At 41.3% G+C, this 26,951-nt stretch overlaps 1 protein-coding gene across 3 annotated transcripts in view; it reads right to left on the reverse strand.

The window, feature by feature from the left end:
- The window catches only part of LOC139700975 (serine/threonine-protein phosphatase 2B catalytic subunit 2-like), a 779,444-nt gene that overhangs the window by 147,132 nt on the left and 605,361 nt on the right, over nt 1–26,951 (reverse strand). For all 3 annotated transcript variants that reach the window (XM_071599506.1, XM_071599505.1, XM_071599504.1), the window contains exon 5: nt 2,849–2,994. In XM_071599506.1, coding sequence (XP_071455607.1) covers nt 2,849–2,994 — 146 coding nt within the window. The remainder of the gene's footprint in view (nt 1–2,848; nt 2,995–26,951) is intronic.

The following is a 26,951-nucleotide window of genomic DNA, read 5'->3' on the forward strand; positions in this document are numbered from 1 at the left end:
GAGGGGGTGGTGGTGGAACGGGGAGGAGTCCGAGGAGGGGGACGGGGAGGGTTACAAGCTCGTACAATATTTCTCACCGCTCTGCTCCAATATTTGAGTCATGGGGTTCCCAGAGGATTAGAAACACGAACGAGCGGATGGGGTGAGTGGATTTCCGAAACGAGGTTATGTTAAGCACAAAAACCCCTTCTCCTCTGGAGCACGATTGCGATTTTACTCGTTTCGCTCGACTCCAATTAGATTCCGCTAACAACTTCGGGGGGAGGAGGGGGGATGAATCACATTGCGAAAAAAATTGCAACCTGGAAAGAGTATAGCTTTGATTTTCCGAGGTTTCCGACTTTCAAGTGCATGCATTTCCGTACGTGGTTGATGCCACGGGGGTGAGGGGGAGGGGCCAAGGTGAGCATTTATAAAAACGATAGTTTTGGTTTTATTCGCCCACTAAAGGTCTATTCCTTCGCTGGAAACGTCACGTGACGGATGGAATTACATAACCTTGGATTGCCGTGGCGGTGTAAACACGGAATAAAAAATTTATTGAGAATATGCATTTTCCAGTGATGTTTCATCACACCTTCGCGTAATTTCGAAGCATATCGTAGAGAGGTAGAAGAAGACCTCCGACAGCCAGCTAAATGAACATCCCATCCACGAGATAAAGTAATAAAGGACATTGTATTTTAATTATGGTATGATTACAGCAAGGACGACTTTTGCTGCGACAATAATTCATTTTTTTTATTGATTCGAAGAAAATATTTTCCCTTCATTTCGTTTCCTTCGACTTTATACACAGACTCGTTATTATCTACTTAGCACACACAGGCGCAGATGTATTTTCATGAAGTCTAAATCTAACTACTAATTGAATATTACCGTGGATTTGTAGAATCCTGATATTAATTTTAAAAGCCAAGATTTTCATCTTTTATGACTCATTATCAATATGGCTACAGGTATCGAGATGGGCAGACAGTAACTTGTGTACTTATATACTTCTTGCGATCAGCACAGATTTGTTAATATAATGCGAAACTCGTATCTAAATACTATCAAGAATAATTACCAGTTAGTAATGACTCAAAGTGGCTTATCGTATTCTAAATTGTACTTCAACTATTCCAGGGTTTTAGGAAATTAATTTAAAAATATATCCAAAATTTTTAAACACAAGCTTACAAAAAATGAATAAATACTTTTGCCAAGGTTTAAAAAATGTGGACACGTCATATAATTCATCTCATTGAAGTTCAAATTAAAAAAACAATAAATGTAAATAGCATGTGAACTAAAGCGCAGGGCAGGCAGTCTCTATTTTTTGCCTACTTGAAATGGGATAAAATTCCTATATCACTTGGGTATTCCAGTTATGTCTCAGACGTATGGCTACTATCACTGGCGAGAAAGAGAGAGATCTACCCAGCTAGCACTATCGCGGTCGAAATTCCATTGTGGCGTGCCTGAATCAAACTTGGCATGTGAATGGGGCGGGGATGACCTTACAGGTATTGTTTAAGGCGTAATAGCGAGCCCATTCAAACTGCGGCCGTCGTTTGTCAGGTTGACACCTCGAGAGTCACCGATCAAAGCCCACCTAATTTCGCGACCCGCATCTCCTCTGACGCAAAGCAGCAACCCAGATCCCGTCGAATTCCTCTCATCTCCCGTCAGATTTGATGAAACCCTCTTCGCCAACGTGGAAATCGTCTTCCCCCCCCCCCCCCCACACAGAACAGAGCGCACGACACAAATGAAACTAACCTATTGTGGTTCCTGAATTGTGGAACGATCCCCGTGCCCAAATACAATTCGTTCGTCAAAATTACTAACGCACTACAATGACAAGAATACAGCGAAACAAGTGACAAAAAAGCATCTTGACATCTTTGTGAAAAAGTATTTCCATACTCACGAATGAAGCTGTAAACTGAAGCTATAAGGTGAATGGGTAGAAGTTTCAATATCCTTGTATGTGGGATATTTTTGCCGACTATCAGGCACTTATTTCCGACGTGACCGAAGGAAATTATATTGTTTTTCTTCACACACATTTTAATGAAAATCTACCATGATATTGAAACTGTCCATTTCTCTGACAAATGGAGCGGGATTTTTAAATTAACTCTTCCTCTAAAAAGGGCAGTAAGTAGGCTACCGCAACAATATTTTTCTGTGTTTTTGTTCCGTCAATATTATTAACAGCAAATATTTTATTTATACATTACTCGATTTGTCAAATTTAAAGTTTTATCTCCTGTGGGGGGTACCTAAAATATCCCTAGGGATAGATTGACTTAGTTCTATACGAGTTAAAACTATGAATGGTTATCTATTTATTGATACATAAATTTATTTATTGATACCTGTACACACACACATGAATATATATGGATATATATGTGTATATTAACATATATATATATATATAAATGAATCATTATATTTATAAAAATGTGTGTAGAAATATGTACGAAAATATGTATTTATACAAATATATTTATGAACGTATTTTTTTGACTCTCATTTCATCATCAAAATTATATTACATATGATTGTTCAGATGCAAGACTCAATGTCAGCATTAGAAAGATTTTAGTATTAACGTTCAAAACAACAAAACTTCGAAACCATGGCGAATTTTCTTTAAACGAAAATTAAGGGTGCCAAATTGCCAGTTAACTTCAGACGAAAATGAAAAATGGAATGAACATCAGACGACAATGACAAAAAAATACTTTCTATAAGTTTCGTGAAGGCAACTTAACTTTTTTGTTCGTTGGATGTGTAAACTTCAAAACGCGCTTCAAAAAAGGAATGAGGATTCAGAGGATCGAGGCTTACTGACCTTTTTTATATCGTCCAGCGTGTGAATCTCTGGCGAGAGGCCTCCGTGCACGCAGAGGAACTGCTGGTTCATGAGGGCTGCAAGGGGCAGGCAGTCGAACGCCTCCATGCACGCGTCGTACACACGTTCCGAATATTTTATTTTACCTGAAACGAAAGAGGGGGGACATCAGCAATCGGACACAAGCAGTTAGATAAAACAAAGGTTCAGCAAAAACAAATGACGAGGGTACCAAGTTTTGCTACTCTTGGACACCGTTGTTACCAAACGTCATGGAGACGAATCGATAACGCCGCTTAAACTGAAAATGCCACTGGATCATGATTATGCCACGGATCAATTCTGGACTTACTGGGATACTGGTGCTCACGACAAATTCCACAAATACGCGTTTCATTATCATCACCGTGCACCAGCTGCAAGTTAGCTCAAATGTGTATTCCAATTACCAAGAAAGGAACGATACAAGATGAACAATGTTCTCCGATATCGATATTCTGGCTGATTAGTTCTCCTACTTTAGCACTTGCGACGAACAGTTGCGGTGATTTTTTGCCGTATCATGCGTTCCATAAACTCTTTTCTCCACGGTTTTGACGTGTAAAACCTCAAAAATATCGATAGCGGAATTTTTTCTTCTGTCATTCCCTTAATTCCTATAGGAATACGACAACAATTTTGGCTGCTAATGCTTGCAGCGATCATCAATTAACTATTTTTGGTTCACCATCTAATGCTTCCTTTTTAATCATTTTTACATATTTTCCGTTGCTGCCAACACGTGGAGTCAATTTCTGACTAATTATGGAAAAGGTTCAACTTTCGTCTTGAGAAAATCGATCGGAAGATCCAAAAGTCATTATCATGGGAATGAATTCTAAGGATTTGTGTCCATAAAGAACATACGCCGGGAGATCGAGTTTGAAATAGTTCAATGGAAACTAGAAAATGGAAAAACTAGAAAAACAAAACCTATGTGCTTTCCAAACTGGCGGTCCGCAGACCTATGCAGGCAGGGTGAATTTCCTCTAGAACCCTCGTTCCAAAAAAATACGACTATTTTCCTTTTGATAATTTTCTTTTCCAGATGAATTTAATGTACTGTCCGAAAAGTTGATAAATATCTCCCTGTTATATCCAAAATTTTATACAGTAAGCTGAAAAACTTACACAGAGTTGATGGCACCCTGGAAAAAGGTTTCAAAAGCGCCAATCACAGTGAAAGTGGCCACCAAATAGTGCCCAAGATTACACATGTGGCAGGGAAAATATCTGACCTTTTACATTGCTAATTTGATCTATAAAATTATAGCTCAATCTTTAGAATATTATAAAAACAATAAATAGAAGAGCATAGTGTTGACCGAAGATAAGAAAAGGAGAATGGGCAGGGTATATAATCAGGGTATTAACACATTCACCCTACAAATACGGTGTTACGTAAGTTCTAAGGTCACCTAATATTTTCTGACAGTACCTACAACAGAAAGTTGAAACTTCTGTCAATTCTCAAAATGAACTCTCTTTGTTGTTCTAATTTGTCAAACGTCGGCGTAATGTTTACCTCGCTACCTAGAACGCTTTTTTAGGGTTGCTTTCGACCACAGGAAAAATCGGCTGGTCCGTGGCCGGGGCTTGTTGGGTTCTTTATCTCTTGACGTTCGGTTTTCCTTGACCTTTCGCACCCACGAGCTTACACCATAGGCAAGTCCATAACACGATCACCGCATGTATCACTCAATTGACGATTAATTTCGATCATTTCTTTATGAGTTAAGAAAATGGATCATTACAAAATTTCTTTCAAGCCAGAATACCTTTTACACTATACGGTGCAGCCATCTGCGTCATGCATTCATAAAGATTTCCCGCGTATTTTAAGCTCAGCTAGTATATCTCCTCTCAGTTTCGAGAAAAAGTTGGTATACCTTAAAACTTGAAGGCACCTATTGATATTGGATATTGCAGACGGACTCATAGTAATATTTAGATTTGCAATGACTAACATTGGAATGCAATTAAACTCACCATCACCAGGATCAATATCTTTCGTTTGAATGAAATCACCCAAGACTGAACTGAGTGAATTATGAGTGCCGGTAGGATTTTTGAGGTCACCTATGTTTCGCAGCAAATCATCAGCGGTTCAGGGGTTCAGACACAAGTGGCGTGCAGAAATTCGCTTGACGACCCTAGTCACAAATAAATTGCCCTACCCTAACAATAATTGGTCACAGAAAACACTCAACAGACCTCTAGGGGCCATCAATCAAATAGTTCCATGCCCATGCAGCTTCGCTTTCGAGAAGTAAAGACCAGATTCTATAACAAAAATTCGGAAGGGTTATCTCACGAGTGAAGATGGATGCCGAACGTAATTTCCATTTTGCCAGCCAACAATCCTCCACGACTAAACCTTTCCGGCAAAACTTTTTTCGGTGAGAGTTAAGACGTCGCGTATCTCTTTCTATGATGAAGCGATCACTCACGCTCGAGTTAACTCGTAGAGGGGGATCCTACGGGAGTTTACTTTCGTATTCTGAAGTGAGTTTGAAAGACGCACTTTCACGAGCGTCATACTTACTCCTATACGAGCTCACTCTCTAGGACGGCTGAGTTTGACTCGTGTGTGGAGTAATCGCCATTTTAGTCGCAGTGCCTTTCGATCCGTCGAGCGAGTTGGAATACATACATATAAGAAGACATTTCATTTTATCTGTAAGAAAAATGAAATGGTATTGGATTGAACAAAACTTTCATTGAGGAAAATAACCGTCCTGGAAAGAAGAACGGTCAAGTCTAGGGAAAGTTTGAGAGATGTAGAGGGGAAAGGAATAATAAAATATTATTTGACGACGGTCCAATGATTGGGAGGAAATACAAAGAGTTGAAAGACACAGATGCAGAAGTGGATAAAGTGTAGAGAATAGTTTAGATGAAAACTGTCCCCAGTTAATATTCACTACTGAAGATGAAGACATTTTTTAAGACTGTATAATTATTAGAGCAGGCTCGGTGTTACTATGGCTACGATGCTAGAGGTAGTTTTAAACGAGTGCACATGATTCCCCCCATAAGTTGGGTCAATGCGGCATTCCATTCCATAAAATCGACCAGAGCCAACTCTGGCGTGTTCCTGATGTTAGACAATGGGGAACCAACGTAAGTAAAGAAGAGAAACCCGAGTATGAAGCCACATCTCGTGAAAATGAGCAGGAACAGGAAAATAATACCGGGGCAAAATATAGTATGGCATTTTCGTCTCCGAGCAAGATCCCCAATGACATATCACCTGCCAGAGAACGAATGCAGAGTTCTACACAGAAACCGTGTCAGTTTCATCAAAAGAACGTATGGGTTAACAGGAAGCATCACAGTTATATCATAGGTGGGAGTCATTGCGAGCGTGAATATTACATACCCGAATTGAAAAACTATACAAAAAATCGTACAAGTTAAAATCAATACTTTTGGTCAAATTTTTCCCGATCATTATCGTGATCCACGTCTTTCCATGCTTTAATAACTTCCACATACCACCAAATACGACATTACTGACAATATCATGAAAAAGGAAATGTTCTGAATCTCATGGTGAAAAAAAATTATTCATACTTCATCATACTACACCAAACATCACCTCACGGCATGAGCACCACCGCTTAAATAGAAAACCTTCAGAATCTCATTGCATTAGCAAGCAAAGAGCAGTTGAGGGAATCTGACCGCCGGATGGAGAAATTTTGAATCATTCCCTTTTGTCCCTTGCACGAAACGTGACCGAGAAAGGGAACATCACGTACGTCAATTGGAACTACGGGAAAGTAAATACATGGGTGGTCTGAAAAGTTTCCGACCTACCAAAGATACAAGACATTTTTTCTGGAATTTCCTATTCACTAATTGCCCTCAGGGCCTAACACCCCCCCTGCCACACCCGCTCGTGGCGACCTGCAGACGAACATAGAAGAGCCATATCCTAGAAAAGGAAAAGATGCCGGAGCTACCACGGGAGCGTCATTTTTGGGGGGGGGGGGTCACCGAAAAATGAAGTCATGAGGGATAAATAGGTAAGGAAGGGCGAGAGCGAGGGACGAGAGTGCTACGGAAATCTAATCCAAATCGACGACGTGCGAGGGAGGGAGGATTCGGGGACAGGGCGCCAACAAGAAGGAAGGAAACACAAGCGTACATGAAAGGTTTAATCCGATTCGTAACACATGAGGGGGAAAAAAGAAATAACGCACTTCAACCCCTTCCATCACCCTCCCCCCCTCTCAACGTCCCAGCTCTCAAAAAAGAAGGCACCTCTACTTCTCATTAGGGATTCTCCAATTATCTCGGAAAATTAGCCCGGCCTGTATTTTCTGCCGTCCTAACCCTCACCTCCCCCTTCTCTCCCCCCTCCTTTGGCACGGCGAGAGCGGACCGCAGACGCGGCGAGCTCTGGGGTTCCGGGGGTAACCGCGCGGTTGGGGGAGGGGGGGGGGTCGGGAGGCGGGAGGGTGAAGAGAAGAGGAACCGTGGGGAGTGAGTTGATCTTCTCCTCGGGGTCTCGAGAACAATGGGGCGGGATTCGTCAGGGGGGAGGGGACGAGAACGAGATGGGGGAAACGCCGGGGAAAGACGAGAGAAGAGATACCGGTCCCGAAAACGAAGCGGAAATCAGGGGAGTGAGGGAAGGGGGGCGGAGTGGGACGACGACGACAAAGCGGGAGGGTTAAAGTGCTCGAAAAATCAACGAGTCGGGATTAAAGGAGAGGGCGGTATGGAGGGGGGTAGAAGAAAAATTCTTTCGAGGGTGAGTTATCATCTTGTGCTGAACTTGGTGGAAGATTTTCGTGCTCGGGGCTGCGGGAGATAGTTCGAAGGGGGAGGGTAAGGAGGGGGTCGGTGATCTTGAGGCGGTGCCTAGTGATGGTGATATAGAGAGAAAGGGATGCTTGAAACGCGGACACTTGAGGGCGGAATACTCATGTTAAAAGAAAGCCCTTCGAGATGCAGACCAGTTTGTGCCCATGTGTGTGTTTCTCCATAAAGTGGGAATGATTATTCGTACCAGAAAGTTTTCACGATGGCACCATGAATTTACCATTATTAAGAGTACCCAGTAATCAACCAACAGAGGTAGGTTCTTTACAGACAAACTAAGCACAGCTACGGATTTTAAATCCCAGGCCAACTCGACACTACAGTGAAACAAACCATTATTTTACATAATCCATACTGAAAGACTTTGTACTTTTCCACAGAATTTTATTATAATAAAATTCTCTGGAAAAGTAAAACGTCTTTTAGTATAGATAATAAATACTTCCACGGAGTGAAGCTTGAAGCAGTAGAACATATTATTTTACATTGTTTGAAATTCACACGATGAATAGACTTAACGTTCCAAGGAAAATTCTATTTAAAATTCAACTAGTTTCATTACACAATAGAATCGTATGGAGTAATATATTCAATTAGATAATCAGATTAATTCTAATCATGCTGAAGACAGTGTAGTGAAACTAGTTGAAGGATAAACTTAATCTTATATAAGAGGGTAATCCCAAAGGGAAGGTCTCCAATTTTTTTTCAGAAATAGAAAGAAACATTTATTTACAATAATCGATACACAATTGAAAAGCTTAACTATCAATATTTTTTCCTACGCAATCGCCATTTTGGTCGATGCAATTTTGCAGGCGCTGGGGTAGTTTTTGTGAGACCGTGCACACCAGCACGACGCCATGTCGTTGATGAAGCGTAGACTCGGACCTCATCATTCGCCTCGTCATTTTCGCTTGTTAGAGGTGAAGAAACGATGCATACATTATAGAATATCAATGTTTCCTTCTATTTCTGAAAACAATTGCAGAATTTCCTCTTGGAATAATCGCGGAAAACAAAGTCAATATTTTGCGCTGCTTTACAATCATCATTCAATGATTGCAATCGCTTTCCGTTTTGTTTTTTTTTAAGTTAAAAAAATTGAGACACTCCCTTGGTACATTCCCCGACGTTCAATCGACTTGAAACATCGCAAACTTCCGTGTTTCCATGTAAAAATTATGACATATATCAAATTTGAGTTAATTCCCCCAATCTCTCCCCTTGTAATCCCCCTACTTTCCCGATATGGATTTTCATGCCGTCAGATAACCCAGGCAATATTTCAAAGTCGTAGAGGTCTTAATCAGTCCAGTTCACATTTGAATTGATCCCCTCCCTCGCAACTCTCCTCCTAAACTTTCACGCAGTCAGATAGCCCCAGCGAGAAAGGTATCTGATTGTGGGGTGAGGGATTCGATTTTCGCGAAGAGCTAAGCGTTGCAGTTGATAAGCAGATAAGTCAAGGGAACATGTTTGCTTTGGGGGAGATCGAGGAGCGAGTGAGACTAAAAGGTGTGAAAAGACTAAAATATATAAATAAATAATGAGAAGTCTTAAGCGTCTTTGTTTTAAAACATAATAAAATAATGGGAGCCTTTCACTCGCTCTCTTAACTTATCGTGCACTAAGATCTTAACTTACGGATCACCAGTGGATTAAAATAATCTTAAAAAAAGTCCAACACTTTTTTGTTTTTCACAATTTATCGAATAAGCACTAATTCGCACAGATCTATACAAAAAAGCTGCGAATTTCAATAACAAAATTTCCCGTGGTCATCCTACAACCCATCGTACGCTGCTTGATTTATCGATTTGCACGAAATATTATTTGATACCACACTACTTTCGGGTTAATGGCATTTATAGTGACATCCATAGAAGGTCATATGATTATGAAGAACCAGAAAAAGAGAACCTCTCAATGCCTACGATCACTGATTTAGATTTATTTTGTACCCTGCAAGCCACCAGTAGGGTTCGATGCGACATATTTTAAAGGTAAATGCCCACGCGGAAAATTAGAAAAAAACTAATCGGGATAATAAGGATCAATGCTGAAGGGTGTTTTGGATTGACGTAAAAATTGCCTAGAAGTAGTATTAACGTTAAGTAACTGTAAGCCGTAAACCGTACGACCAAATAGACACAGCACTTAATGATTTCCAGAAACGAATATAAGTTCAGCGGCAACCAAGAGATTCTTATAAAATTCATATGAAATATTCATCAATAAAATTATTTCACGTTTCTTTTTTACTTAAGGTATCAAAAAATGCTTCCCGTTTACAGTACTCGTTGCAATTATAAAGAAGACAATTCAGTAACTAACATGACCCGTTAATAAGCCGCCTTCTTTCAATGAATGTACCACTCAAGACACTATGGGTAACATGTTAAATGAATAAACATGACATTGAACACAAAATATAACCGTGATAACCTTAGAAATATGAAGCTTACGGAACGATTAAATTAATGGCTGGCTCAACATACTGGAGCTCAACCAATTTTCTTTTTTTTTTTGATAGGGCAACACTCGCGGGACATGAAATAAAAGTCACAATAAAACCCTCCCACTTAATCAGACAGCGGAGAATGAAAGTTAAAGGATTGGCATTATTTTTAGCCACGAGAACTAAGTCACGTAGACCACGTAGAAGGAAGGCACGCCACAGAAGAGGGAAATGCGCCATTTCTCCGAGCATCCGAGAAGGAAGACCAAAGCGGACATTATCGCATTTGGGCCTCACTGAAAGCAATGCTCACAGAACGTTGCGGTGAATGATGTAGCCACCCAAAATGGCAGTTAACAACGATGATTCAGTAAAGTTACATTTGATTTCCTTTAATCAAGGCGGGCGACGACACGGCTGGTAACGAGTCTATGGAATTTATAAAACCTAAGTATTTCGTAATATCTTCATGCAGACGTTACATTACTTCACAGGGGAGAGTTTATGTTGCCCTAATAAAAATTACCCCTTGTAACGACATCCAACGAATTCACTTGCTCGTGGATTCATTGTAAATATAGCCTCGAAATGTTTACATAAAGCCAAGTCGGTCGTCACTTTATAAATTTTGAATCCTGATTTCGTCGATAGAATCTGCCAATTTGAAACGACACAACAGCATGGATAAGGAATATTCTTGAACGATGAAAAACGTTGCTATGAAAACTTGGTAGTGTATCCGAAATATTAGAGGAGCTAGGCTGGGTATCACTCAAGGAGCGAAGATTAAATTACAGATTGAAGCTCTTGAGTAATATGGAAGGAGGTCTCTTTAGCAGTGATGTTGAAAATGTATTATTACCTCCATCGTAATACGGTAGGAGATATCGTGCTAGTAAAGTTAGACAGATTAAGGGTAGAACAGAGAGATTTAAGATATCTCTTTTTCCACGAACGATAGAACGATTTTTCAACCGCAGCAGGGTCATATTCGGGTCTAGTGTGTATCCACTCCCTGCCACACACCCCAGCGGTAGCTCGCAGGTTACTAAAACTAAGGAAAAGATGCTTCACGCACGCAGCATTTCCACTCACAGCGTGCCTCATCAGGACTTTTTCATTTCATTAAAATTACAGTCTCAGAATCTAAGTGAATAAAAACCCCTCCCTTCCTAAGCTCTAACTCCCTAAGCTCCACTCTTGTTCCCCAGACCCGCAATAATATCGACGCGCCCTCGTGATTTGAAAATATGATCTTTCCATGGGAAACAACACCAAATCAATGAAGGACTAAGCATACGCGTGGCTTTGAAAACATTTCGCGATGTCTTTGAATTTTTCACCGTATAAAATCAATCCGTGCATTTTACTGCGCATTAAAATACATAAGATAACCTTCGAGAATATTTCGACTGCCTCATTCCATGAAAATTCACCTAAACGTTAACTTTTTTTTGGTGAAATTCGCATTCAGCTAATTACATCCATTCGATAAATTTAAGAACGAGATGACTGAACATACTATACATTATCCCTTAACCTCCCACCGCAACATACTGCGGATACACACATCCACAAGAGACCTGCACAAGCTAACTCACAGTGCGGTCACCAGAGTCGCTCCGCTTGCAAGCGAGCTCACGAGAAAGGGATCTTTTAAAGATAGCGGAGTAATACGGATGAGAGAGTGGACGAGAGGGGAGAGAGACCGTGGCTTGTTGCCGAGTGAATACCTTGGGGGGGGGGGGGCGGAAAGGACGCCTAACCCTGGGGGAGGGCGGGGTGGCATTTCTTCACCGACTTCACATTTCGCCCCCTGACCAAGCCCTTCGACGGCCGGAGGAGGGAGGGGCGGGGGGGGGGGGCTCCGGGGAACAAGGGCCGCTTCTCGCCGCTCTGTATTCATGAGGGGCCGCGGATCTCGAAACGCCACCGCCGAGGCCCCGGCTGAATGCTGATGAGGCCGTGTCTTCCTCACTCTTCGGCCCGCCAATATTTGTTTGAGCTCCCGGCAGTCGAATCGCCCACCCCAACAACGGTCTGCGCCTCGACTCCACTGCCGCGAAACGCCTAACAACCACGCCGGGATTGGCCTCACGTCTCCTTGCACGTGCATGGTCGGAGATGTAAATTCCTCGGATAACGAGAGGGAGATTGCTGCGGGAGGAATGGCGGTGGTTGGGTTATATTTGCGATCCACTTATCCTTGAATAGTTAAGGTTATTACTGGAAGTGACCGACAGTGAACGCCTTCAGGTTGTCCACACGAGATTGAGGAACATAATTTAGTCTTGAGTTCAAAATGTCCATATGCACATGTTTACTATGTTCACGTGCTCATTTCGTTCCAAAACTTAGACAATCTCTCTTCTTTTTAATTTGATCAATACAAACACAGCATCCAATGTGGCTTTGCGATACATTCATCACGGGAATGAATACGGTGGTGTCGAATATCGACTGCTAAAACATAATTTTGTCTAGAGATCAAAATCTTGTATTACTCAAAATAACCAGATCCACCCCGTTTCGTAAGTCAGAGAATCTTTCTTTTCTTAAATTGACGAATAATTACATTGCATCGACCTCATTCTTGTTTTATTTTCAGCAGTGAGAATATTAAGCTAATGCACTCAATTGCGTCGCATTGCCGCACTTACTAGTATATCCAACACGGAAGCTGAACAGCTGAGAAAACATTCTCATGCGTGTTTGAAACTGGGAGGATGCTGGTTATTTTTCTGTTGTATATGTTGACTGGAGGGACTGCCCAGGGTCAATTATAATCGCGTTTCATTTATTTTTGACATAGATGCGTCAAAAATATGATGCCAAAAATGATTTCACTTATCAAAGAGGTAAGTTTTAGAACGTAAAATAAGAGCTAATTCTGAAAGCTAAATTATTGCATCGCTCACAATGGCCATCAATTAAGTTCGACTAGACAGAATACCTCTCCCTTTTCTGAATTTGATCAAAGACAAAGCATAATATATCTTACACTTGTGTTACAATCGGGATATGAACCACCGATATTCGTGATCACATGGCGATATTGCACTGCTATCGAGAATGCACACTCCAACCGATGCAATAATATTATCTTGTGTATTAGGGTCTTGGGAGCTTGTAGGCTATTTATTTCGCTCCACCATTCATTCAAAACATTTTGCGACGGTTATATAAATACTACCTTGATCAAAAATTTCCCGGAATTTATTCAGAAAATTAAAAATACAAGTTTATTCATCTAAATCTATATTGTCCCCTTCAAAGTAATCCCCATCGACTGCAACACACTTATGCCAGCGCTTGATCCAATCCTCGAAACATTTTTTATATTCGGTTTTCGGTATGTCCATCAGTGCTTCCTGCGATTTTTCCATTACTTCCTCTCGGCTGCTAAAACGCGTTCCCCGTAATGGTTTTTTAACTCGATTGAACAGAAAGAAGTCACAGGGAGCCAAATCAGGTGAATTCGGTGGCTGTTGGATGGTGTTTGTTGCATTTTTCGTCAAAAAATTACGAATAATGATAGCACTGTGCGACGGTGCGTTATCATGGTGCAAAATCCACGAGTTTTCTGCCCACATTTCTGGTCTCTTTCGGCGAATTGCTTCACGCAAACGTCTCATAACGCCCAAATAATACTCTTTGTTTACTGTCTGGCCTTCTGGCAAAAATTCATGATGCACTACACCGTTGTAATCCATGAAAACCGTCAGCATTGCCTTCTTTTTTGACTGAAAACGACGTGGTTTTTTTGGTCTCGGCTCATTTGGTGAACGCCATTCACTTGCCTGATGTCTGGATTGCGTGTCGTACTCATAAACCCACGTCTCGTCTCCAGTAATGATCCTTTTGATGAACGTGGGATCGGATTCAGCCTCGCAAATCATGTCTTTTGCGACGTCAACACGGTCTCTTTTTTGCATGAAATTGAGGTCTTTTGGCACCAACTTTGCTGCTACACGACGGAAACCCAAATCATTAACCACAATGTCTTGGGCGGATCCATAGGCAATGTTCAAGTCCTCCGCTATTTCTCTGATGGTTAATTTGCGGTTATTGACCAACATTTCTTTTACTTCATCAATTTTTTCACCGACTTTCGATGTCGATGGTCTGCCACTGCGTTCATCATCTTCGATTGACTCACGACCACTTCTGAACCGCTCGTGCCACTGGTAAACGACCGTTTTTTTAGAGAATCGTTGCCGAAACACTTTTCCAACATTTCCAACGTCCGTGCGCCACTAAATCCGTTTTTTACGCAAAATTTAATACAAGTTCGTTGTTGCAAATTTAAATCCATTTCTGCAATTGTAAAAAATCGCCAACACACACAGAGATAGATGTACTCTTGGCTACGTAACTTTTGCAAATGTCAAGTTATGACACTAAGATTAAAGGGAATATCAACAACAGATGTACCAATTTAACAAAAAAACAGAACTCAAATCGGAACGATGGGAGCGCCACACGGTGGTTATTCCGGGAAATTTTTGATCAAGGTTGTATGGCACTCTTCTCACCAAATCAATTAGTAACAACTCAAATATCCGTGATTTGTTTGCGTTTCACTTTCTCGTCACTAATAAAGCTGGTATACAAGACAATCGTTCGTGATATGATAATGTTAGAACTCGCCATTATTCGAAACTGGGCAACTTAACGACATAAAGAGAGCTATGTATACCCACATTTCATCTCCTCTCTTCAATTCATGCTTCACGGCGCGCCGTAACTGTTCAGGGTTCCAAGAACATGTCCAACTTTATTTGAAGAACTCGATAAAAGGCAATGGCATGACATAATTGATGCGAAACAGCTTATGTGCGAATAAAAACATGGATTCTCTAAAAATTTACGACAGAATTCTGAAATACTCTCTTGACGCCACGGATGTAAGAACTGTTTGTAAGTGAGTAATGAATTTTTATTAAAAAGGACTACTGTCAATTATTATCTAGAGGCTTATTGATGTTTTAAGCCAAGGCCTTAATATGAAGTAAAATTTCTTAAACATGTAACTATAAGGTACATTATTGCTTTGATTGTTTCTTAGATAGTTAAGAGGATAATTGAATAATTTGGGGGTAAGAAACGAATAAAAGTGGAGAGAAACCCAGTGTTGTCTTTCTTGGTAGTATTTCTCACAGTAACATATTTTATCGCGTTTATAATTCAACGAAGAGGAGCCGATGCTAAAATCTAACGGGACGGGAGTTGAGATTAAAAAAAAAACAAGATCGCTATAGGAAGAACTTAGTGATGACATTGCTATTTTTACTATTTGGTAGTCCACCACTTAACATAGGTTTTTTATGGACACAGGCTGAACACGACTACACAAGTAGTTTCGCCTAACAAAGGCTCAACGTAGTATTCTACACTACAGTAAACGCTTCTTCAATTTTGCTTCCTTTCTACGTCCCTTCATTCCGTCCAACACGCCTATCCTTTTCCTTCCCATACCTTGCTTGCCTAAATTATTTATTCTTCAGTATGAAACGGTTTTCGAACATTTGAATTTAATGGATAATTACAACGTATTTATAAAAAACGAATAAAATTCATTTGATTGTCGATTATAATAAAATATCTGGCAGAACTAAAATTATTACCAGGCATTACTGGCGTTTAAATTATCACTGGTAGATGAAGAACACATAAAAAAAACAGATTGATTCAACGTGGAAACTGCACCACGAATTATTCCGAAAAGTTCCACTGCCAAACGGAGTAGTCGGTGACGGAATTTTCCGAGCGTTAAACATCGAGTGAAGTGGCACACCCACTTTCGCATCATTCCAAGCGTGAATGCTGAACCTCCTCACGGCCTATGGGAGCGACTTTTCACTGCAGAACCTCTTCTTACGAAGAAAGAACGGGCCGAAATGTTCCGCAGCAGAGACATCCCGCGAGTCTGCACCGAAAACCTCCGCACGAATAAATAGAAAGACTGGCGCATCAAAATGCAAAACCGGGCGATGGGTGCAATAAACTTTATACGCTCCGCTCGTGATTTGTGGAAGCGTTGGCAAATCGGGATGCTTGCATTTTTTAATTTTTTTTATTCTTCCACCCCCTTCATCACGACCTTCCGTCATTTTTTCGCCAGCCGAGCGATGAAGGAATACGACGGAGACGGGGGCGAGTGGGGGGATGGGAAGGAAGGGGGAGAAAGGAGGGTTCGGGGGAGGCAGGGGACCGTCATCCAAACCCTCCAGTTGGTCTGCCCCTACCGCCGGACGTGAGGGGCTTGGGGGCAGAGGGGTGTACCTGCGGACGATGGTGATGCGGCTCTTAGTTTGGCAGGAAGACGGGAAGCAGCAGGCGCGCGATATGAATGAATACATACATATCGACATCGTGTTGACACGTTCGTCAAATCGAACTGGCCGATATGGACGATTTCAAGTAACCGATGGTCGATAATTATAGAGGACAATGAGAGTGATTTCGCCAACGCGACGATTTGGGGTGTACTCAAGATACGAGTGAGCCGGGCAGAGAAACAGTCGGGACGTAGGTACATAAAAAAGAATGAGTAGTTAACCATTTAAGTGACGAAGGATACGAGTACTTACCTTTTTGCAGACAAATGACATTAACGACATTATCGATATTACTCGATATACACGATGATTACCGATACAGACGATAATCATCACCATAGCAATACATAGGCACATCTTTTAAGTTTCATTTACATCGAAGGCCGATATTGCAAGAATTAATTTCACCCCTGATAGTCGATACATTACAATTGCATCGTGTCGGCTATTACTCGAAATGGTCGGCACAACATGATATATTTCATTAAAATTTATACACCATATAGTTATCACATCTCTATTACCATGGAAACATTCAAATTCCTTTTCTTCGGACGTACAATGTCGGAAAACCAATATCATTCCTGTTCGTCAATAGATCATAATGTTGGAAATAATCGAATTGGTCGATACTACTCCATATACTCGATTACGATCTCTATGCCAGATTATCGCTATGCCAGATCGTTATGCACATAAATTATCATCGCGTAAATATCTCGTGACTACCGCGGCGCTTCTTTTGTTTTTTTCCAAAAACCGACACAAGAAAATGAGCATCGCGTAGCTCTGGGTGGAAGGGGAGAAATCGCGGGGAAGAGATAGAGGGGGCCGACGGGAATGTAGCGAAAATACTTTTTCCCACGGCTCACTTAATGTACCCACAAGACACGCGTAGGGGAAGGAGTGTGGGGTTCGTAAGACCAAGGGAGAGTGGGGTGGAGAGAGAGAGGATGGATGGAAAATTAAAAAAAAGGAGTGCAAAAAATAAAAATATGAACGAGACCCCGGCCCGATGGTATCGACCGGACCCGAACGACTGGGGCTGGAGACGGAGAGACAGCCACCCAGAACACTAACGCATATCTGCGAAAACACGCACGCGGGAAAGGTAAAGAGGGGAGGGGGCGGCACACGTTATACCCGGCCGCAACAAGCCCACGTGACGCTTGCACACACACACCCACACACAACGCGCTCCATTCCCCGGGACACAATACGCGCGCGGTCGTTAAAATCGCAGGGGACTTTACAGCGGAGAGTTAAAAAAAAAAATGACGAATGATAAAAAAAACCTGCATTTATTTTTAAAATAACAGAACGAATGGTGGCTCCTGTATTTTTTCCCATTTTCGGATAACGCAGCATGTAGACCATAACTCTAGAAATGGTCAATTAATAGGAAGAAGGAATAGAAGAAGAGAGAAAAGAATGAAATGATGAGACAATGTGGAGTGTGCGGGTGTGTGTGTGGGGGGGGGGTGTTATTTATTATTTACTGTAACGCAGGAGAACGCGTTATATGAAGCACCTTCATGGAGATAAACGCCCTCCGAACATATAAATAAAATTTCATTTCGCATACCGACGAGCAATGTATTTTCATGAGACGCACGTAACAGAATGGACTGTTCGCGTTATGTCCTTCCTAATATTATGCTGCACAATATATGATACAACTATCAGAACCAAAAAGATGTGGCCTATTCGGCATAGTAGTTGGAAAGTTGGAGGCAGAAATAATATCTTCGTAAATGTAACTTTTCAATGACAGCTAGAAAAATGCTATCCACACACGTTTCTTCTGGAAAGTTATAGATTTCGGATATTTAAGAGTTGGTTATCTTAAGGAGCTAAACACCAATGACTCCTATTTTACAGATACGCTGCGATAGCAAATTTCGATTGATAAACCTGACCAGCAAGTCCTTTGATGCAATAATAGTGGTCAATCATTTGCACATTATTCATTTGACAATACTCCATTCTATACATATTTCAAGAATATAAACTACTGTTCAATATATTTTAAACGACTTGACTCATAATACACCTCAGGAATCCTCTTGAGTGTGAAAATACGTCTTTCCCAGAAATATTAACGCTAAGAAAGATTGCTACCCTACAGTGATTTCAAAAATGTCTTACGTCTACGTACTTTTAACTCGATTAAATACTTTGGCGTTACCCTCACTCACGACCTCTCCTGAGTGAAACTTATACGGACAAGCCAAAAAAAAATTAGTGATTATTAGACGAGTTTTGAGCAAATATGATGAAAAGGTTAAAGAGAAATATTCTTTTTCGCTGGTTATGCCTCATTTAGAATATGCTGCTAGTACATTGTATCCTCACGAAGTTGGATTGATTGCCGAATTGGATCGCGTGCAGCATAGAGGAGCTAGATTTGCAACACGTCGTTATGACGAACTGAAGAGCGTCTCAAAATTATAAAAGGTGATAAGTAGGGAATCACTCTCGGAGTGAAGGCAAAATTACGGATTAAATCTTTATCATAAATTGGAAGGATGTCCCTTTCGTAATGATGTTGAAAATGCATTATTACCCTCATCGTACTGCTATAGGCGAGATTATGCCAGTAAAATTAGAGAGATTAAGGGTCGAACAGATAGATTTAAGATGTCATTTTTTCCCCGAACGATAAGGGATCAGAATAACGTTGTCTGACCGTGGTGAGGGTAGAAATATTCTGGTTAAAATTAGTCTGGTGTGTATTCACCCTCTGTCACCCACTAGTGGTGGCTCGCAGGGCACAAAATAAATTATAAACTATCTCTAAATGCTTTCATGTCACCCAAACATTCAGGACGTGGAAGTCATGAGAGCAAAGAAATATGAAGATATGAAAAGGTTTTCTGATGCAATAGTCGAGTGGACCAATCTCAGCAATAAAGATCAATAAAGATGAATCTCAAATGCATGTACACACCACATCGACTCCCTTTACACGTACGATGCAAAACCAACAAATTTCGTCAGAATATCGAATATCTAAAGGTGTCGAATATCTATCGTCTTTTTTAGCACTGAAATTGCACGTCAAATATACGAAAGGAACAGCTGACGGAACCAAAATGACGGAAATATTTGGTGCAATTTGAGCATAAACTGTATGCACTCAAAAGATTCATGACGGTAAATGTCGCGAGGACGCTCTTAAAGGCGCACCGAATAGAGTTTGACCCCCTCCTCCCCTCTCACACCTCCACCCCCCCCCCAATTCGCGATTCCGACTCAAAACGGCGGCGCCAGAACCGATCGATGAACTTTGTAGTCCTGGCTGGAATGGTCTGCGATTCGAATTTAGCACAAATCAGACAACCCACCGCAACTTCCCGAGGCGCGAGAAAACCTCCATGCAAATGGAATGATAAAAGGGCTGCAAAAAGGGGGCGAGGCGACCTCCCAGTTAATGCTGGGAGGTCGCCCCGCAATAAAGAGTGGGAAGGAAGCGTGTGGACGACGCAATAATATTGTCCTTTCGCCACTGATGTGATTAAAGTCGCGGATACACATTTAAAGGTTAATGATGACGCTAATTTAAATAGCGACGCAAAACTAACCACGACAATTAGAGGGGCTTTCTATAAAATAATCCGATTCCATTTGAATGTTTCCGACGAAGGCAGGTTGTAGACGTGTATACAATTTACTCGGAGAGGCGGAGATTCACTCTACAAGGATCTTTGCCGTGGCTTTCGTGCAAATTTTATGGACACCTTAATTTGAATGGACGCGTGACATAGATTGAAGACACGGTATTGCCATTGCAATGTTTAGCAGTTACTAAGTTGTACCTAGGCTGTTTACATATGAACTAGCACTAAGTAACACTTTACTTCATGGAAACCCACTATGGAAACGTTTTCTAACTTGGGGACTATATATATTGAAAAAGGAAGTACTGAATTTCCATTTTGACGGTTCTCCAGAGTAAAATAGGAGAAATAAGTACTTTCTGCCGCAAAGTAGAAGAGTAACAGGCACTCACCGATAAAAACTCGAACTACAGGCCAAGAGAACGTGATACTATAGAAAAACTGGTGGCATGCATTCAGGATGGGTTCATATCCTACAGAAGTGACCGACCACTTTGAAAAATCCAAATGGATGTTTAGCATTAAAAAATATTTAAATGGATTAACTATTATGATTAAAAACATTCAGACTAAAGATCTTCATTCATAGTCTCTAAAAGCGTGGTCAGAGCTAAACATAAATATGATAATAGATTAACATCTCCCAATGTATTTACCTATACCCCGGCATAATTTTTAAATACGTTTTTCAATGGTTCACCTCAATCATGAACAGTTAGTGAATAAAAATTTTTGACAAAATGATACATGACTGCATTTCTTTCACTATCAAATTCAAATAATATTGCGCTTTGCAACGAAATTTCTCGCATTCAGCAAAGCAGATTTGCGTATTGATACTCGGGGAAGGGGGGGGGAAGCAAACCTAGCGACGAAGCCCTCTGCATCGATCTGTAGTTTCGGGACCCCCTTTTTTCGTGGAACCGCTCCGTTTCAAAAAAGGTCACATTTGAGGAGAGAGAGAGGGCAAGGAAAACTCACGGAAATAAAGTTAAATGGATATTAATGCACCGCCATGAGGCAAAGTGAGGCCGAGGGCCGAAATCACGGCATTTCGCGTTTCCCAACTAAAGCGTCGCAAAGGGTTTCCTACTGTTTCGCACGGAAAAAACCGGGGGTCCGACGCGGCACGTCAACCGTCACGGACACTCACGACAAATCTTCACACACGTCGAAAGAACTGGGAACCCACACTGCCAGATTCCCTCCGAAACATATGCCCGTCGCGAAAAATAAAAGCGAGTCGAACCGTTCGGACGGGAGAGACAGCGAACGACCTGTAACCAGACAGAAAATCCGAACGCCTTCGTCCAAGGTCCGAGCCGAATTAAAACAGAACCCAAAATGAAAAAAACCGAACGAAAGACAAGAGGACGGGAAAGCATCAAATCCATGAATGACCCCCCGGAAGAACAGGAGGACTGATCTTTTTACATCGGTGGCTCACGATTTTGTGTGGGCGCGAGTATGGGAATATGCTTAGTACATTACACATCCCACGCGCCTATCAATACGAGAAAGGTTTGGCAGTTGATGGACCATTTCACCAGTGGACTTCGTGTATGTTTGTGATTAATGCTTGACGTGGGCAGACTGGAGAAATAGACAACTTATGCGGAACCTGTACGCGTCTCGGACTGCACAGGTAGAGAATCGGGATGGGCAGCCCTGGGCAGGGGAGTAATACGAGGATGTCAATTATAATCTGCTCTTTTCAAGGTTCATATGTGAGGAGAAATGGCAAGGGAGACATGTGAAAGGCCGAGACTGGAATGGAAGTAAGTGGGGAACTCTTCAAATCTGATTTTCGTATGATCAAGCGCTAGTTATCCAGTCAGCCAAAGGGCTACCATTAGTACTCAGCTCATTGCAGTAGCAATGTAATAGGTATGGGGCGAGAAATAATCATAATAAAATGAAGATAATGGTATTATCTAGGAATAGGAAGGCTATTATCATCATTATAGTTCTAAGTGGGGGAACACTAGAATAGTTAGAACGAATTATCTATTTGAGAGTGTTTTCAAGGTGGGTGGGCAGAGTAGTAAGGAAATAAAAAGAAGAATTAAATTAGGTTGGGAAGCGTTCACAAGGAGTCAGGATTCGATAATAGTATTTAAACACCATAAGTAAAAATAAAAACTACTACATACTTTAACATGTAGGAACGTAGATTAGGCCCTAGGGACATTGGTAAAAGCGTGCACAAAGAAGCAGGAGTTGATGTCAGACAAAGAAAATATGAGAAGAAAATACCAGTGAAAACTTTAACATGGAGTGTATTTCTAACCGGCTCAGAAACTCAGTTGTTGAGGCCGGAGGATAAGCGTAGATTTGGTGGCATTTGAGGTGTGGGTGTGGAGAATAATGGAAAAAATAAAATGGATGGAGAAAAGAAAACGATAAAGCTCTGAAAGTGGTGGGAGAAGAGAGAGATGACGGTTGGAAGCAATTCTAAGGAGGCGGGACAAGTGGACGCAGGAGATGATTCAGAGGCAATGCCATGCTAAAGGAGACTGTGATATTGAGGGGAGAATTCTGGGAAAGCGAAGTAGAAGCAGGAAAAAAATACGAACTTATTATTAGGATGGTATTTATTATTAGGACAGGATTAATAGATGCAAAGAGTATGCTAAGCTAAAGAAATAGCTATTGCAATATGTACGTAATCTGGAGGGTGTAAGGATTTACTGTGTCACGTTAGTTAGGGCTTAGGAGTACAGTAGTGGGCAGAGCTAAGGTCAATCAAAACATACCCCAAGCCGTAAACTACTACACATAAAACTTAACATGGAAGGGTGAGAGGATTCGGCGGAAATCAGAGTAGAGTGAACGGTATTCAACAGGAATTATGACACAATCCCAATGAAGGTCTTCCTACTCTACCAGCAAACTTAAACATATCCACGGATAGGAACTGACGTCACGTTTAAATGATCCTCAAATGCTATTCTGGAACTAGCCGCGGGGTCAAGTCACGCACCACAAGAATTTATTTATACGGAGCTATTTTTGTGGGAAGAGCAAATTCAACGGGAATAATACTGACATTCTTTAACTTCGTTAGGTAGCCATATCATAGAAGAAAACTATCAACTACTGAATATGGCGTTATAAATCAATTAAAAAGTTATTTTATGCAAAAAGATCTTATGCAGACAGCAAAAACATTACCGAGTAAAATTTCATAAATTCAACTCGAATACCAGCACTTTTTATTTCTGTCTGCATTAGGAAGGAAAATTAAGGCTTCTTAAACCAGATTTGTAATAAAAAGTCACGATTCGATCATTACCTCCTTTCATACTTTTCTCAAAATGGTATTTTTATAGCTCTGAAATAAAGAAATTTGGAAAATTTATGGATAAAATACAATCACCATTCTGGAGCAAAAACAACCTCAGCTGGTCTGGATCTCGAAAGAGGAGTCTCGAAACGCAAGTATTTAAAAAAAAGTTAGTATTTGACGGAACTTCCTCCAAGGGTTACAGAACAAACGTATATCCCACCCAATTCCGAACAAATAATTAAAAAAAAATATTCGCCCACAACGCTTGGACTTGGAGGAATAATACCATTAGGCCCACGAAACAGACGGAGGAGAAGGAAAACCGGAATCCACGAGACGGCATCCGAATGAGCACGAAACTCCTTCCAACATCCCCCGACTCCCAATTATTTTGGGGGAGAGGAGGGGATGAGTGAAGCCGGGTGTTTTATTCATCGTCAATCGTCCTGACGCGGATTCGGGCGAACACACATCACCCTCCGCCCGGCTCGCACACCCTGTTGTCGGCCGCCGACGAAATATATCACGTACCTTGTATGCCTGAGCCCGGCCAATCGGGCACGGGCCTCGAGCCGGTCACCGGGCAACGCATTTCGTATTGAAACGGAGGCGAACGGATGAGGACCCGGAAAGGAGGGTCTAGCAACTCCCCTCCCGAAAAATTTCGGTGCAATTTTCCACTCAACAAACCTCTCCTCCTCCTCCCGGCCTCCACCCGTCACGTCGTCGGGTCGACACAAGTGGGAATTGTAGGACCGGGTCGGGTAGGAGGGGGGTGGGGGAATGCTCGGAAAAGGAGACCCAAGGCTGACGACCCATGCCCGACCCTCACCGTGCATTTAGTCATGGTTTCGGGCGGCACCTTGTGAAAATTATTCATGACCTGGAACAATTGGGTAATTTTTCACTGATTCATTTTAAACGTAGGATCGAGGTTTACACGCAGACAACTCTTTAAAGTGGACAATGACCCTGTAGAGATTGAAATCCGGGTATATACCCGTATATATAGATTTGATGAAGTGTAATCGCGTGAAAAAATTAACTCCGTCTATGCATTGTACGTGTTTTCATGTGATTTTTCATTGAAAAAAATAAACATGGAAGTTACGAAGAAATGAACCAGAAAATACAGAGAAAATATAGTCTTTAGGGACTGCTTGGAATAAATAGGTAAAAATTACAATGAAGTACTATTTTATCTCTAAAAATAAATATATGCTCAGAGGAAGTGGTTAAAAAGTCCAAGTCTTAGCCAAAACAGGTTCAAGTCGTGTTCGAATTCATTTAAGCACCATGGGTTGGGGATGTTCTATTAGTAAACAAAGATGCCCATACGAGTTTTAAAAGGACACTCTTAAGTAAAATAAATCTATAATATGCTTCTTACAGCCTTTCAACTCTTAGGAAATGAAACTGCCCTCCTACATAACAAAAGGCGATATATTTTAAGTGAAACGGGAACCATTTTATAAAACGAAAGAAAGAACGCATTTCGGTTTGACGGAAGATAGAAGAACAGTACTTGGAGAAAAAAAACCTTTATTGTTTTAGTGTTATTTGAATTAATAAATTGAGATGAAAAATTATAAACTCCCGTAATGGCTTGAAATTCCAAAAATACGGGGTTGTTGATATTTGTAAAATATCTTTTTTATTAACAAGGATAGTTAAAATTATTTCTTCACAAACAATGGTTGTAATAACTCAATGACAAACCTCACGTTAGATTCATCCTGATCCTCCGACCCCATGAGGAAAAATAATGAAATGGCACACCTCCGCCCTCAAAAGCTTACCTAATTGAAGAACAGCGCCTCAATGATGACGCAACCATAAGGCGAAAACTACTTTGCGAAAACTTACATTAAAAACCAAGGGTGATAATTACATTTTGCGGTCTCTCCATAGACTTTTACAACATCCATATAATTTCAAAACGTACACATAGAGCAATGGAGAAAGCTATTGGCATGCCAATTTAGAAAATTAATATTAACTTTAAAGAGCAATTAACTATTGAATAGGCATTGATAGTAATTATAGGTAATTATGCACTGTTTTAATCATGAACTGTTCAAAGGAAATACGTAAGGAGTTGGCATGCTTGAAGTACTGGCTACGAAAGATTTTTCATTGGGTATACGCGAACGGAAAAGTCAATCCGCCCCGCAGCGTATATATTTTGTTCCTTACTTCAACCATGAATTTAAGATACATTTTAAAATAAGGAGCTGGTGGAATGTTTTGGCATCAAAATGCAGCGCAAACCGGATCTGCTGGAAGTCTCGTAAATCCACAGGATGGTGCTTTCGTGAAGGCACAGCACACAAATAGCGTTTCCTCGCTCCAGAACCTCCGTTTAGCAGCGAATCGACTCGCACTCCCCACTCCACATCCTAAGTTCCCTCAGTCGCACGCCATCGCCGCCTATCTGCACACGCCCCTAAACGACCGTCAAAGCACGGCAGAGCAGCACTCAAGACGTCGAGTCGCATTAATCCCGTTGCCGCCAAGGGGAAGCACCACCTGCCGATAAAAGATTCACACCGCGACACACACAAAACGCCCTCGTGGAAGTCACGGTGTCGAACTCGAAGCTCCACGATCCCAAGCAATTCCGTGTGCGAAAGTGACGACGAGAGGCGCTCATCCGAGGTAACAGGGGACTTGGGACGATGGAAGACGTGGTACACTCGAAGATGGGTGATTCATATTTCCGGGTGAATTCGCAATAACAAGGTTCAGTTCGAGGTTTGCAATAACCAAGGTTTAAATACAGACTGAAACGAGCCAGTGACATGGTTTGTGTGTCTCGGCGAAAAAGGACAGTTTAAAATGCCGGAGCAGGCATTAAAAACCCTTTGAAAGTTTATTTTCCCGGAACTAAATATCGACATTTACATGTATGCCTATACAAGTGGGCAAGAGGAAATGGGTAGTTCAGAGGTTTTCTGCCATGCGGGTGTGGCGAAGAATGGAAGAAATAAAATGAACTGCGAGGAAAACAAACGATGAAGCGTAAAACGAAGCAATCGACATGAATAAAGGAGCAAATGAACAATAACAAACGACGTGTGTGGGGCGCGGAGAGAAGATTATCGGGTGAATAACAAAGAAAGGCTTGATAAGTGCATGCAGGAAATACTGAGAGGCAATAGGATGCAGAAAACATGCAGCGAAACTGGGGAGAACGTAAATTTTGCGAAAAAATTACGGATTACGGTAGGTCAGCAATATTTTATAATAATAAAATTGATTCATGAACTCAAAAAACCTGTTGAAATCTTGTTGTGTAAGAATTTATCTCTCACCCTTTCCGGGTAAATATTCGCAAATCTGTTAAATCAAACGAGTAACAATCGAAGGCTTAGGAGCGAGAGAAAAATATTTGAAAGTGCAACAGCACACTGTTAACGGTAAGAGAATATTTAGTCAACCGTGATATTCCTCAATTGGAATACCAGGGTTGCGAATTTACACAGCCGAGAATCAAAATTGAAAAATTAAGAAAACGAAT

This window comes from Hetaerina americana, unplaced genomic scaffold (genome assembly GCF_022747635.1).
Source record: "Hetaerina americana unplaced genomic scaffold, ioHetAmer1.1.p SCAF_11, whole genome shotgun sequence".
Taxonomy (NCBI): domain Eukaryota; kingdom Metazoa; phylum Arthropoda; class Insecta; order Odonata; family Calopterygidae; genus Hetaerina; species Hetaerina americana.